Here is a 16,706-nt window from a genome sequence, read left to right as displayed (position 1 = left end):
CTTATATTGTCTAAAACGCCGCCAACAACAGAACCATCATATAACTATTATTACCATATATCGGCCACGTCCATGTATTATATTGTCTAAAACGCTGCCAACAACTGAACCATCATCTATCTATTATTACTTTATTTCGGCCACGTCCATGTATTATATTGTCTAAAACGCCGCCAACAACAGAACCATCATCTATCTATTATTACTATATATCGGCATCGTCCATGTATTATATCTGTCTAAACCGCCGCAAACAACAGAACCATAATCTAAATATTATGTCTATACATCGGCCATGTCCATGTATTATAGCTGTCTAAAACGCCGCCAACAACGGAACCATCATCTATATATTATAACTATATATCGCCCATGTCCATGTATTACATCTGTCTAAAACGCCGCCAACAACAGATCCATCATATATCTATTTTTACTATATAACGGCCATGTCCATGTATTATATCTGTCTAAAACGCCGCCAACAACGGAACCATCATCTATATATTATAACTATATATCGACCATGTCCATGTATTACATCTGTCTAAAACGCCGCCAACAACAGATCCATCATATATCTATTTTTACTATATATCGGCCATGTCCATGTATTATATCTGTCTAAAATGCCGCCAACAACAGATCCATCATATATCTATTTTTACTATATATCGGCCATGTCCATGTATTATATCTGTCTAAAACGCCGCCGAAACGGGACCATCATCTATATATTATAACTATATATTGACCATGTCCATGTATTATATCTGTCTAAAACGCCGCCAACAACAGAACCATCATCTATATATTATGTCTATATATCAGCCATGTACAAGTATTATGTCTGTCTAAAACGCCGCCAACAACACAACCATCATCTATCTATTATTACTATATATCGGCCATGTCCATATATTATATCTGTCTAAAACGCCGCCAACAACAGAACCATCATTTATCTATTATTACTATATATCGGCCACGTCCATGCATTATATCTGTTCAAAACGCCCCCAACAACAGAACCATCATATATCTATTATTACTATATATCGGCCATGTTCATACATTATATCTGTCAAAAACGCCGCCAACAACAGAACCATCACCTATCTATTATTACTATATATCGGCCACTTCCATGTATTATAGCTGTCTAAAACGCCGCCAACAACGGAACCATCATCTATATATTATGTCTATATATCGGCCATGTACAAGTATTATATCTGTCTAAAACGCCGCCAACAACAGAACCATCATCTATCTATTAGTACTATATATCGGCCACGTCCACGTATTATATTTTCTAAAACGCCGCCAACAACAGAACCATCATATATCTATTATTACTATATATCGGCCATGTCCATGCATTATATCTGTCTAAAACTCCCCCAACAACAGAACCATCATATATCTATTATTACTATATATCAGCCATGTCCATATATTATATGTCTAAAATGCCGCCAACAACAGAACCATCATCTATCTATTATTACTATATAATCGGCCAGTTCCATGTCTTATATTGTCTAAAACGCCGCCAACAACAGAACCATCATATAACTATTATTACCATATATCGGCCACGTCCATGTATTATATTGTCTAAAACGCTGCCAACAACAGAACCATCATCTATCTATTGTTACTTTATTTCGGCCACGTCCATGTATTATATTGTCTAAAACGCCGCCAACAACAGAACCATCATCTATATATTACTATATATCGGCATCGTCCATGTATTATATCTGTCTAAACCGCCGCAAACAACAGAACCATAATCTAAATATTACGTCTATACATCGGCCATGTCCATGTATTATAGCTGTCTAAAACGCCGCCAACAACGGAACCATCATCTATATATTATAACTATATATCGACCATGTCCATGTATTACATCTGTCTAAAACGCCGCCAACAACAGATCCATCATATATCTATTTTTACTATATATCGGCCATGTCCATGTATTATGTCTGTCTAAAACGCCGCCAACAACAGAACCATCATCTATATATTATGTCTATATATCGGCCATGTACAAGTATTATATCTGTCTAAAACGCCACTAACAACACAACCATCATCTATCTATTATTACTATATATCGGCCATGTCCATGTATTATATCTGTCTAAAACGCCGCCAACAACAGAACCATTATATATCTATTATTACTATATATCGGCCACGTCCATGCATTATATCTGTTCAAAACGCCCCCAACAACAGAACCATCATATATCTATTATTACTATATATCGGCCATGTTCATACATTATATCTGTCAAAAACGCCGCCAACAACAGAACCATCACCTATCTATTATTACTATATATCGGCCACTTCCATGTATTATAGCTGTCTAAAACGCCGCCAACAACGGAACCATCATCTATATATTATGTCTATATATCGGCCACGTCCATGTATTATATTGTCTAAAACGCCGCCAACAACATAACCATCATCTATCTATTATTACTATATTTCGGCCACTTTCATGTATTATATTGTCTAAAACGCCGCCAACAACAGAACCATCATATATCTAATATTACTATATATCGGCCATATCCATGTAATATATCTGTCTAAAACGCCGCCAACAACATAACCATTATCTATCTATTATTACTATATTTCGGCCACTTTCATGCATTATATTGTCTAAAACGCCGCCAACAACAGAACCATCATATATCTAATATTACTATATATCGGCCATATCCATGTATTATATCTGTCTAAAACGCCGCCAACAACAGAACCATCATCTTTCTATTATTACTATATATCGGCCATGTCCATGTATCATATCTGTCTAAAACGCCGCCCATCATCTGTCTATTATTACTATATTTCAGCATCCTCCATGTATTATATGTCTAAAACGCCGCCAACAACAGAACCATTATCTGTCTAAAACGCCGCCAACAACAGATCCATCATATATCTATTATTACTATATATTGGCCATGTCATGTATTGTCTGTCTAAAACGCCGCCAACAACAGAACCATCATATATCCATTATTACTATATATCGGCCATGTCCATGTATTAAATTGTCTAAAACGCCGCCAACAACGGAACCATCATATATATTACTATATATCGGCCATGTCCATGTATTAAATCTGTCTAAAACGCCGCTAACAACAGAACGATCATCTATCTATTATTACTATATATCGGCTACTTCCATGTATTATATTGTCTAAAACGCCGCCAACAATAAAACCATCATATATCTATTATTACTATATATCGGCCACGTCCATGTATTATATTGTCTAAAACGCCGCCAACAACAGAACCATCATCTATATATTATGTTTATATATCGGCCATGTCCATGTATTATAGCTTTCGTGACTGCAGGAATTCATATTCTTTGGTTCTTTCGGTAAAGTCACGTAGGTAGAAAAAATATAATAGATCACGACGTTTCGATCGCAACACAAGCGACCATCTTCAGGTGTGAAACAAACACAGGCGGACTGCTGACGTAGGAGAAAGAGCCGCTGCAACAAGAGGTTATATAGGATATTGGTGGGCCCAACCCACTGATAAGTGGGTGGAGCTAGAGAAGGAATTTGTACCTAAATGTAAATGTGGGAGATTAGCATGTCAACGTGAGATGGCCCAATGTCAGAGAGCCGGGCAACAGGAACAAAAACCCCTAAGAGCAAGAGGTACACATGATGAGAGACACACAGAGAGTCGGAATAACAGCTGACATAGGCTGGTAGGAGGGAAAGATCACAGTCAGTTAAGAATTTACTTGGTTAATAAAGTCCTTCCAATGATTGCTCAGTTTGTACCCATCTTCTCGGTTGAAGTTGTCTGTGTTTATATATCTGGATGGCTTCATGAGCAAATCTCTGAAGGTAGCCGGTAGGTTTGCAGAGTAACTCCGTATTGGAAAAATATATTTCGTGTGAGCCCACAGCGTTAAAACAATGATCGGCAATGGCAGAGGTATTGGTCCTACCGTGTTTCAGATCTGCCTTGTGTTCACGAACACGGTCCGAGACATGTCATTTCGTTTCCCCAATGTAACTGCTGCCGCAACCATAACTCCGTTTCTAGACAACAGGGTATTGCATGTCAGGAATCACATCCTTTACAGATGGGATTAAATCACACACACAAACTGACACACACTGACACACACAGAGGATTCATAATGGTTGTCTCTCTCTCTCTCAGGGGATTCATAATAGCGCTCTCTCTCTTTCTCAATGGATTCATAATGGCTGTGTCTCTCTGGGGATTTGCAATGGTTAAGACGGAGACATCGAGATGCTGGGTTTCCAGCTCTGGGTCCATGTGTATCAGCATCTCCTTTGGCCGCGCGTCTCTTCAAGGAGGGTCCTGGCGGCATGGCCTCGCAGGGACAATCAGAACACCCAAGGCAACGAAATCAACAGGACGCAGCAAACAAAGACAGCCTGGTCAAGATGGGGAAGCGTTTTAATGTTTGCATTCACGCTCTCGAGCATCCCGGCGGAAGCGGCGAGAAGAAGCGATTCACGGACCGCCCTTAAAAGCTGGGGGCTATGATCAAGCGCTTGGAGCCAACGGAGAAAAACAAAAAACCGGGGGTCCAAATTGGTCAACGGTGGCTTCCCCTAATACAGGTTTTGTATTTATTTTGGTGTTAGATCCCTTATCAGTGACTACACTCAGACCTGTCAACCCCCTATCAATGCCTACACCCAGACCTAACAATCTCTAATCAATGGCTACACCCAGACCTGTCAACCCCTTATCAGTGCCTACACCCAGACCTGTCAATCTCTAATCAATGCCTACACCCAGACCTGTCAATCTCTAATCAATGCCTACACCCAGACCTGTCAACCCCTTATCAGTGCCTACACCCAGACCTGTAAATCTCTAATCAATGCCTACACCCAGACCTGTCAATCTCTAATCAATGCCTACACCCAGACCTGTCAACCCCTTATCAGTGCCTACACCCAGACCTGTCAATCTATAATCAATGCCTACACCCAGACTGTCAATCTCTAATCAATGCCTACACCCAGATCTGTCAATCTCTAATCAATGCCTAAACCCTGACCTGTCAACCCCTTATCAGTGCCTACACCCAGACCTGTCAATCCCTATTCAGTGCCTACACCCAGACCTGTCAACCCCTAATCATACAAACTCCACTCACTCTCACTGTAGAATAGGGGGAGATAGAACAGGGGGAGATTATACAAATTATCAGACAAGCTACTTCACGTGACTTTCAGCCACGGATTATTCAATGCGCATAACTGTAGTTTGCGGCTACATGAACCAACTGTTCGATCAATAAAACACAGACACAAGACCGTGTATTATTAGGCCCACCCTAGACTTACTGGACGTGTGCGACCCACTCGGCCCAAACTCAGTCCGCTGGTCGTCTGGACCTTCATTGGTGTCTACGCCTTGGTAATTGAGACGTTAACTACCTTACCTGATATACAGGAGGTCGTGGTTGTAATTACTGGTAAAAGCATCTCAGTGTCTTGGGGTTCCCTCCCAGTTTCTTGCGTTTCTCTCCCGGCTTCCAGAGGGGCTCTGCGTCGTTCTGCTGGGCTCGCCCCGCATCGCCTCCTTCACCCGCGCGGGCAGCGACTCGAAGAGCTCTTCCTCCACCACCAGCCCCCCGCGCCTCAGCTCCGCGCACTCCCCCAGCTCGGCTGGCAGCTCCGTCAGCCGGTTCCCCACCAGCTCCAACCTGCGCAGCCTCCTCAGCCTCCCCACCAGGCCGCTGAGTTCGCACAGCTCGTTGTTGGCGAGCGCCAGCGTCCGCAATCCCTCGCACCGGAACAACTCATCGGGCAGACGCCGCAGGGCGTTGCCCGACAGAAGGAGGGTGCTCAGCTGAGTCAGCAGCCACACGTCGGGCGGCAGGGCAGCGATGGCGTTGCGGCTCAGGTCGAGGACGCGCAGGCCGTGCAGGCGGAGCAGCCCCGCGGGCAGCTCGCCCTCGATGAGATTCCCGTCGAGGAAGAGCGAGCGCAGGGCCGGCGACCCCGCCCCCGCCGCGAACCGTGGGACGCTCACGAGGGCGTTGTCCGAAAGGCGCAGGACGGCGAGGTGCTCCCAGGCGGCCGCCGGCAGCGACGCGTCATCGCCGTCGCCCAGCGAGCGGAGGCCATTGCGGGACAGGTCGAGGTCGCTCAAGCGTCCCAGCGCCAGCAGGGGCCGCGGAAGCTCGGCGGGCTCCAGACCGCAGCGCGTCAGCCGCAGCGTCTCCAAGCCGCGCAGCTTGCTCAGGGGCGCCGGCGACTCGAGGCGCACGCCGCCGTTGTCGAGGGCGAACGCGCGCAGGCCGCCGCCAGCGACGGCGGCCAGGCCGGGCGGGAGGCGGGCGACGCTTGTCGTCAGGCGCAGGCTTCGCAGGCGCCTGAGGCCGCCCAGCGGCTTAAGGAGCGCGGGCGTCAGGGGCCCCTCCAGGGACAGCTCCTCCAGGTGGCGCATTTCACGCAGCCAGCCCGGGACCTCCGCCTTGACCGCAAACTTCACCTGCAAGAGGGCGCGGGGGGGGGCGGACGCCGCGAACGGCAACGGTGAATATCGGTCCCCGACACTGCGACTTAAATACATTTGGTGGGGGAGGTGACTTTTTGGTGATGTCACGGCCGGGTCAGTGGAGCCGAATGGACCGCTCCGACCGACCCACCCTCGCACCCGCCCGCCCATCCACCCACCCACGCACCTCCAACTGGTGCAGCTCCTCACTGAGGAAGGCGAGTGCGCGATTGTCGACGCTCACGGTGCAGTTCAGCAGCCGGAGTTGGTGCAGGTTCACCAACTGCACCACCGCCGCCCCCAGCGTCACCCCGTGCATCGAGTCCAGCGTCAGCACCTTCGGTGGGGGATTGGGTATGAGGGTGAGTGAGTTGGTGGGTGAGTGGGTGAGTGGGTGTGTGGGTCAGTGGGTATGTGGGTGAGTTGGTTGGGCGAGTGGGTGAGTTGGTAGACGAGTGGATGTGTGGGTGAGTGAGTTGGTGGGTGAGTGGGTGTGTGAGTTGGTGGGTGTATGGGTGAGTGTATGGGTGTGTGGGTGAGTGGGTTAGTGAGTGAGTGGGTGTGTGGGTGGGTGTGTGTGTGGGTGGGTGTGTTGGCGAGTGAGTGGGTGAGTGAGCAAGTGGGTGGGTGTGTGCGCGAGTGGTTGGGTGGGTGTGTGGGTGAGTTGGTGGGTCAGTGGGTGTGTGAGTTGGTGGGTGTATGGGTGAGTGGGTGGGTGTGTGGGTGAGTGGGTTGGTGAGTGAGTGGGTGTGTGGGTGGGTGTGTGCGTGGGTGGGTGTGTTGGCAAGCGAGTGGGTGAGTGAGCAAGTGGGTGGGTGTGTGCGAGAGTGGTTGGGTGGGTGTGTGGGCGAGTTGGTGGGTAAGTGGGTGTCTGGGTGAGTGAATTGATGGGTGAGTGTGCAGGTGGGTGGGTGGGTGGGTGCATGGGTGTGTCCACGGGCACCTGTATCTGAGTGAGGCGGTATGTGTCCACTGGCACCGCTGCCAGCTTGCAGAGGCGTAGCTCGCTCTCGCCCTGCGCGTTGATCTCCAGCAGCCCCGTCAGATGCGACAGGGTCCACACTTGATCCACGTTGACCTGCCTCAGCTTATTTTCGCTCACCTGCAGCAGCAGCAGCAACAGCACCAGCAGCAAAGCGTGGATGGATTTTATTTGTTTCAGCAGCAAGGGCCCAATGAGCCGTACCGCCCCATGTTATACATATGTAGTGAGCAACTTCCGAGACACATCGCGTATATGTAAACGTCTCTACGTGGCTACACAACCCCATCGTCGGCGTCCAACTACACAGTTACTTGACTTAGCGCAGCGACGGCGACGATGAGAGCCCTGCAGAAGATCGACCACGTGGCAGGACGGCAAAGAGAGATGACGGCGAGCGGCGACGCAGCCAGGACTCAGGACCCCCTCATGTACACCCCGGTGCGGCCAAGCCCCGCCTCCGGCCACGCCCCCTTCCAGAATCTTCAAGCAGGTTCCCGGTGCTTGCGGTCTGACTCAGCCTTTGACCTTTACTACCGATACGCCCCCCCCCCCCCCCCCTTATAATTAGTCATTACATAATTTGCCTATAACTGCGATTACCCCTCCAGGCCGACAGGTGACACCCTGTCATTACACATGGACTAACACGACTCAGACAGAGACCCAAAGACTCAACATCCCCCCTATAGCCTCGATGGACTGTTGGGGCAAGTGCTGTTAGCGAGCACCGATGCAGGCCAGGCCAGAACGGCACACGAGGGGGTGGGTGGCCAGCACCACGCTCACCACACAGAGACCCACAGTTTGTTGTCCTAACACCGCATCTCTGATCAGCGCGGTCGGCTCCGTCCAGTGTACGGCGTGCGTGCAGCGCACAGCGTGCTCTGCGAGCGGCTTCTCCTCACCTCGGACAGGAAGACGGAGAACTTGGATGCGTAGCAGGGGTCGTACTTGTCCACTAGGTGCAGGAGGAAGGCGAAGTCGTTGCGCACGTCCGGAATGTCGTCCACCCCCGTCTCCTGGCGCGTCTCCGCGAAGCTGTACTCCTTGAGCCTGCAGTGTCAGCGCCCCCCCCCACCCCCCAGCACAGAGAACTCAGTGCCCGTCGACCCTCGTCCCGACGCGGAAGATCTCCCACGAAGCCACTAGTAAAACGTTACGTTTAGATCTTCGTAGCAGTGTCGCCCTCCGCGCTAACCGCGTCTCCACGATCGCCGAAAAGCCCATAGGCCAAAGCCAGAAGGCTGCCGGACGGCGATCCGGTGCCACACAACCGCTCTGCGGCAGCACCGCCGCCCCCCCCCGCTCACCTGCAGGTCACCACCCAGTAGATGACGTAGGCACAGGTGAGCGCGTAAACGCACATCGTGGTCGCGTAGGCCATCCACATCATGCGGAAGATGCGCCACAGCCCGTGGACGCAGTAGAAGTTCCCGTAGCCCGTGATGTACTCGCCTTCCACGCAGTGGATGTGGTAGCGCATATTGGGGCAGGCGTAGCCGGTGTACGTGAGCACCACCAGCGCCTGCAGCAAGCGGGCCGCCGTCTGCAACACGTATATCCTGTGGAGCCCGCCGCCCGCCTCCGTGTGAGCGCGGAGTTTCTTCACCTTCTCGAAGAGAGCCTTAGCCTGCTCGCCTTCCTTCTTGTCCAGGATGCGATCATCCGATGGCGTCCGCCGGTCCTCGCTCTGCTCCGGGGGGGACCGGTCGGGTGGTGCGGCCTCGCTGAGGTCGACAAACTGGACGGAGGGCCGGGGCGGTCCCGGCGGAGACTCAGGAGGCAGCTTCTCCATGGGGATTTCGCCGGATCTCGGGTCGCTGCGTACGTGGGATTGCGTGGACATCGGGTAACGCGTCATGACGCAGAGACGCACAGAGACCCATAGAGACTCACAGAGACCCTTAGAGACTCAGAGACCCATAGAGACTCACAGAGACCCGCAGAGACCCATAGAGACTCACAGAGACCCATAGAGACTCACAGAGACCCGCAGAGACTCAGAGACCCATAGAGACTCACAGAGACTCGCAGAGACCCATAGAGACGCACAGAGACCCATAGAGACTCACAGAGACCCTTAGAGACTCAGAGACCCATAGAAACTCACAGAGACCCGCAGAGACCCATAGAGACTCACAGAGACCCATAGAGACTCACAGAGACCCGCAGAGACCCATAGAGACTCACAGAGACCCATAGAGACTCACAGAGACCCGCAGAGACCCACAGAGACCCATAGAGACTCACAGAGACCCATAGAGACTCAGAGACCCATAGAGACTCACTGAGACCCATAGAGACTCACAGAGACCCATAGAAACTCACAGAGATCCTTAGAGACTCAGAGACCCATAGAGACTCACAGAGACCCGCAGAGACCCACAGAGACCCATAGAGACCCACAGAGACCCATAGAGACTCACAGATACCCGCAGAGACCCATCGAGACTCACAGAGACCCGTAGAGACCCACAAAGACCCATACAGACTCACAGACACCTACATCATTACGCACATACACACGCACACAAAGATCCCCTGTATAGCCTTAACAGACTGTAGGGGCAAGTGCTGTTAGCGAGCACTTATGAAGGCTGGAATTGTACAAGAGGGGGTGGGTGGCCAGCACCACGCCTGGTCGCCTTTGTCTCCCCAGTGGCGATGTTTACCAGATACTCATTTGAGACCGAGTTGACCTAGGGGAGGCCCAGAACTGGTTCAGATAATCGTCGCTGGTCTTGGCCGTGAGGGGGAATCGAACCTGGGTCGCTGGGTTCATAGCGCAGGTCGCTAACCGCTTCACTACCGCTCCCCACAAAAACAAAACAAAGATCCCCGTATAGCCTTAACAGACTGTAGGGGCAAGTGCTGTTAGCGAGCACCTATGAAGGCCGGAACGGTATACGAGGGGGTGGGCAGCCAGCACCACGCCCGACCGCCTTAGTCTCCGCAGTGGCAATGTTTTTATCCACCACACCAGGTACTCATTTGAGGCTGAGTCGACCTAGGGGAGGCCCAGGACCGGTTCAGATAATCGTCACTGGTGTTGGCCGTGAGCGGGAATCGAACCCGGGTCGCCAAGTTCATAGCACAGCAGCGCGCTAACCGCTACACTACCGCTCCCCACACACACGTACACACACACGTACACACACACGCACACCGCCAACCGTAAGCCAAACCGGTTATGAAAAGCAGGGGGATAGAGATATTTGTGAACGGGCTCGCTGCCCCAAACCCACGCGGGGTCCCCCCGCAGGGAGAAAGGGGAACTTTTTAGTTTTTTTTTTACTTAAGGGGGGAAGGAATGACAAAGGCAAGAGAGGGGATAGTAATAACCAGGAAGGAGCCATGGGCCGTCTCTCCGTCAGCCCCCTTCTGACCTGCAGCTCCCCGCCGTGGCGGGCAGTGACGGCCGCAACGCCGCCGCCGCCGTTGTTGCCACCCCGTCCAGCGCGGCCTCGTGGACGGCGTGCGTGGTCCACTGCGAATCCATGCACTTGCCCAGCACGGACACAAAGTGCTCAATCTTGGAGCTCGTCTCCGGGAACCTGAACCAGAAGTTTCTGGTGGCCGTCAGGACGAGCGTGTGCAGCACCACGAGGTGCGGGAAGTACTTGCTGATCCACAGCACCGCGTTGTCGTAGCAGAACTGGTTGATCAACCGGTACTGGTACTGGTCGATGCCGGTCTGGGCGAGTGTGGGAACGCACGCAGAAGGGCAAAGTGAACTGGCGTGGCGGTGATATCGCATGCCCCTCCCTTGCAGGGTGACAGAGCTGGCTCAAATCTGACTTTCGCTTGATGATGCCGGTTGTAATTACTGGCGAAACATCACCGTACTCAAGATCCTCAATGTTGTGGCTTTGCTCTCCAACACACTGGTGTGCTGTACTAGGATATTACACTATACACTATCATGTACATTACAATATACACTACACTATAAATTACACTATACACTACACTACTATACACTACACTATACATTACACTATACACTACACACCACACGTTATACTATACACTACACTATACATTACACTATACACTACACTATATATTACACTACACTATACATTACACTATACACTACACACCACATTATAGTATGCACTACACTATACATTATACTATACATTACACTACACTATACATTACACTACACTATACATTACACTATACTATACATTACACCACACGTTATACATTACACTACACTATACATTACACTATACATTACACTACACTATACATTACACCACACGTTATACATTACACTACACTATAGATTACACTATAATGTACATTACAATATACACTACACTATACTACTATAGACACTATACATTACACTATACACTACACTATACACTACACTATACATGACACTATTCCTCGGGCAACTGGCGGTGACGCAGCCGGCCTTTCCGCTGGCAACCAGCGGTTCCCCCCCCTGCACGGTGGTGCCGAGCCGGCCCGAGGGGGACCCTCACTCACCCTGTGGGTCCTGGGGTTGGCCACGAGGTCCCTCAGCACGGTCTCGTTCCACTCCTTCAGATCCACGTCGAAGCCGCTCGGCACCGGCACACACAGGATGCGCTCGTTCATGTTCTGGGCGGAGGCGGGGGAAGTGGGTACCGCGTGACCGTGAGGAGCGGTCGTCATGGTCACGTGACGCCGTGTGGTCTCCTGGAGGACGCCGCTCCACGCAGGTGGTTCACTTTGCGCAATTCCCGGTGTGTACGGGGGGGGGAGGCAACCCATATCGACCCAAGATTCGCTCTCTAGCCAGCGCTTTGAGTTAGCTCGCACGCAGAGTTGGAACCCACGACCTCCTGCGTGCCAGGCGAGGTAGTTAACATCTCGTGGCCACCGTGCTGATGAGACATACGCAGAGTCCGAATATGCAGCAGGGGTCAGGGATGGAACCTATGACCTCCTACACACCAGGCGAGGTCGTCAATATCTCCCGGCCACCGTGGCGCGATGTTATACAATATCCATGAGCAAGGCGGCGACATTGATGAATGTGCGTGGGGGGGCTCTCTGGAGCGTTGTTGGAACGACGCACCTGCAGCATCCCGGCAAAGATGCCGATCATGAACATGGGCACGGAGAGCATGTCGCACAACACGTCCCACCAGGGCTGAAGGATCTTGAGGTCCTGGTGACCCTCCAATGAGAAGGAGGAGGTCAGGGCTCCGATGGGAATCATGACTCGGGCCGAGACTGCACACAAGCAGACATCAGGCGCGCAGAAACACGCACAGAGAGACACTCGCACAGAGACGCGCACATAGAGACGCACACAGAGACACACACAGAGACACACACACAGAGACACACAGAGACACACACAGACACACACAGAGACACACACAGAGACACACACAGAGACACACACGCAGACATCAGGCGTGCAAAAACACGCACACAGAGACACTCGCACAGAGGCGCGTACACAGAGACACACACACACAGAGACACACACACAGAGACACACACAGAGACACGCACACAGAGACACATACACAGAGACACATACACAGAGACACACACAGAGACACACACGCAGACATCAGATGCGCAGAAACACACACACAGAGACACGCACACAGAAACACACGCACAGAGACACACATACAGGCAACAAAGACACACACAGAGACACGCACACAGGCAACAGAGACACACACAAAGACACGCACACAGGCAACAGAGACACACACACAGAGACACACACACAGACACACACACACAGAGACACACACACAGAGACACACACACAGAGACACACACACAGAGACACACACACAGAGACACACACACAGAGACACACACACAGAGACACACACACAGAGACACACACACAGGCAACAAAGACGCACACAGAGACACCAACACAGGCAACAGAGACACACACACAGAGACACGCACACAGAGACACTCGCACACAGAGACATTCGCACAGACACACACACAGGCAACAAAGATCCCCCGTGTAGCCTTAACAGACTGTAGGGGCAAGTGCTGTTAGCGAGCAACTATGAAGGCCGGAACGGTACACGAGGGGGTGGGTGGCCAGCACCACGCCCGACCGCCTTTGTCTCCCTAGTGGCAATGTTTACACACCGGACCAGGTACTCATTTGAGGCTGAGTCGACCTAGGGGAGGCCCGGGACCGGTTCAGATAATCGTCACTGGTGTTGGCCGTGAGCGGGAATCGAACCCGGGTCGCCAGGTTCATAGCGCAGCGCGCTAACCGCTACACTATCGCTCCCCACAAGGCAACAAAGTCGCACACACAGACACGCACACAGAGACACACACAGAGACACACACAGAGGCAGACACACACACAGGCAACAAAGACGCACACAGAGACACACACAGGCAGACACGCACACAGAGACACGCACACACAGAGACACACGCACACACAGGCAGACACACACAGAGGTGCACACATAGACACACACACACGCACAGAAACACGCACACAGAGACACTCGCACAGAGACTCGCACAGAGACACGCACACAGAGACACACACAGACACACACACAGAGACACACAGACACACACAGACACACAGAGACAGACACACACACAGAGACAACACAAATGTCTCCCCGTGTAGTCTCCCTGACGGGCTGCGTGAGGCTGACAGAGCCACACAGAGACACACACACAGAGACACACACACAGAGACACGCACAGAAACACGCACACAGAGACACTCGCACAGAGACACACGCACACAGAGACACGCACACAGAGACACACACAGAGACACGCACAGAAACACGCACACAGAGACACTCGCACAGAGACTCGCACAGAGACACGCACACAGAGACACACAGAGACACGCACACACAGACACACACAGAGACAGACGCACACACAGAGACACACACACAGAGACACGCACAGAAACACGCACACAGAGACACACACACACACACAGAGACACACACACAGAGACACACACACAGAGACACACACACAGAGACACACACACAGACACACACACAGAGAAACACACACACAGAGACACACACAAAGAGACACACACAGAGACACACACACAGAGACACACACAGAGACACACACACACATACACACAGACACAACACAAATGTCTCCCCGTGTAGTCTCCCTGACGGGCTGCGTGAGGCTGACAGACACACACAGACACACACACAGACACACACATACACACACAGAGACAGACACACACAGACACACAGAGACATACCCACACACAGAGACACACACACAGAGACACACACAGAGACACACCCACACACATAGACACACACACAGAGACACACACACACACAGAGACTCACACAGATACACACAGACACAGAGACACACACACAGACACAACACAAATGTCTCCCCGTGTAGTCTCCCTGACGGGCTGCGTGAGGCTTACAGAGACACACACACAGAGACACACACACACATAGACACACACATACACACACACAGAGACACACACAGAGACAGACACACACAGAGACACACACAGAGACACACACACACACAGAGACACACACAGAGACTCACACAGATACACACACACAGAGACAGACACAACACAGAGACACACACAGACACACAGACAGAGACACACACAGATACACACAGACACACACACAGACACAGAGACACACACACACACACAGAGACACACACAGAGACACACACACACCCACACACAGAGACACACACACAGACACACACACAGAGACACAGACACAACACAAATGTCTCCCCGTGTAGTCTCCCTGACGGGCTGCGTGAGGCTGACAGACACACACACAGAGACACACACACACACAGACACACACACAGAGACACACACACAGATACACACACAGATACACACACACAGACACACACAGACACACAGACACAGAGACACACACACACAGACACAACACAAATGTCTCCCCGTGTAGTCTCCCTGACGGGCTGCGTGAGGCTGACAGAGCCCGCGCGTCTTTGTGGGCCTCAGGCTGTGAGGGCGAGAGGTCGGCTCCACTCTCTCACTCACCGCCCTCTTGTTGTGTCGCTCGCTCTCGTTCACGTTTTTGTTTTATTATAGTCGTAGTAGTTGTTGATGTTACAGTATTAGTTATTATAGCAGTTCATGTTTTTATTACTATTGTAATTGTTTATATTATTGCTGTTGTAAGTTGTTGATGTTATTATTAGTGTTATAGTTACGATTGTAGATGTTATTGTTATTATAGTAGTAGTTATACTTATGATTATAGATGTTGTGGTGGTGGTTGTTAGTCTCCTCAGAACACACAGCCGCCTTCTCCCGCCAAAACGCGACACTTTGGTGGTGGAGGGAGAGGGTCGTGGGCGAAACCAACACGGGCAGCGGGCGAGGGAGGGGTGAATGCCACCGGCAAACTTAAATTGTTTTAATTTAGGGGGGTACACAGCAAACCCCACCGTTCACTAACGCCAGCGAGCCCCTCTTGCTTCTTTTCGCTATGGATGAAATAATTAAACATCAAACAAATTCGCTACATTTATTCAGCGCGTCTTGAGTTTTGATGCTTTTCATACCCCTCCCCCTCTTCCGGGCTATGCTTGGTATAGTCTGAAACGCAGCAGCGCCTTATCTAGTCTATGCTATTTACCATGGGCCTTAATCGGGCTATGAAATAAAGTTCAATGTCACGTGCAATGGAGCTGACCAATTAAAAAAAACACCCACAAAATATCAACACCACGTGACTCGTGGTGGGAGGGGGGTTGCCATCTTGGTAAGGGAGAAGCCACCACACACCCCCCTACCCAAGATGACCGCCCAAACGTTGTTTGACTGGTTGTTGGGGAGAACCTCTGATAGCCAATAGCGACTATTAGGCGACTATTCACACTCGACTATTGCGGAGCTGTAGAAGCCCATCACGCTTTTACCCCGTCGTGGTCTTTGCGCAGGCAAAGTGAGTTCTCAGGCCCATACGGGCGTACAGCCGTTTCAATACGGGCAAACAACAATACAAATCCGTGTCGATTTGTTTGTGTTTCTTCCTTGTGATGGGACTTGGTAGGATTAACGTTGAGATTTATAAGGGGCACGGGGTGATCAGTAAGGTCTGAATTGGTCTGTAATAAGGTA

At 50.9% G+C, this 16,706-nt stretch overlaps 1 protein-coding gene across 1 annotated transcript; it reads right to left on the bottom strand.

Moving 5' to 3' along the window:
- Window positions 1–4,482: 4,482 nt before the first annotated feature.
- Window positions 4,483–15,935, bottom strand: LOC142917389 (volume-regulated anion channel subunit LRRC8E-like). The gene is made up of 9 exons (XM_076062040.1): window positions 15,621–15,935; window positions 12,624–12,781; window positions 12,050–12,163; window positions 10,933–11,240; window positions 8,857–9,366; window positions 8,452–8,599; window positions 7,505–7,663; window positions 6,749–6,898; window positions 4,483–6,555 (listed from the first exon to the last, which is right to left on the bottom strand). Exons 2-9 carry the CDS (start codon window positions 12,765–12,767, stop codon window positions 5,545–5,547), a joined length of 2,544 nt encoding a protein of 847 aa, XP_075918155.1. The 5' UTR covers window positions 12,768–12,781; window positions 15,621–15,935; the 3' UTR covers window positions 4,483–5,544.
- Between the last annotated feature and the right edge of the window lie 771 nt (window positions 15,936–16,706).

Source organism: Petromyzon marinus, unplaced genomic scaffold, assembly GCF_048934315.1.
Source record: "Petromyzon marinus isolate PM22_M1 ecotype Great Lakes invasive population unplaced genomic scaffold, UKy_Petmar_22M1.pri1.0 PM_G_Scaffold_48, whole genome shotgun sequence".
In the NCBI taxonomy this organism is placed as follows: domain Eukaryota; kingdom Metazoa; phylum Chordata; class Hyperoartia; order Petromyzontiformes; family Petromyzontidae; genus Petromyzon; species Petromyzon marinus.
The sequence above is the reverse complement of the archived record's forward strand: the minus strand, read 5'-3'. Positions and strand labels throughout refer to the sequence as shown.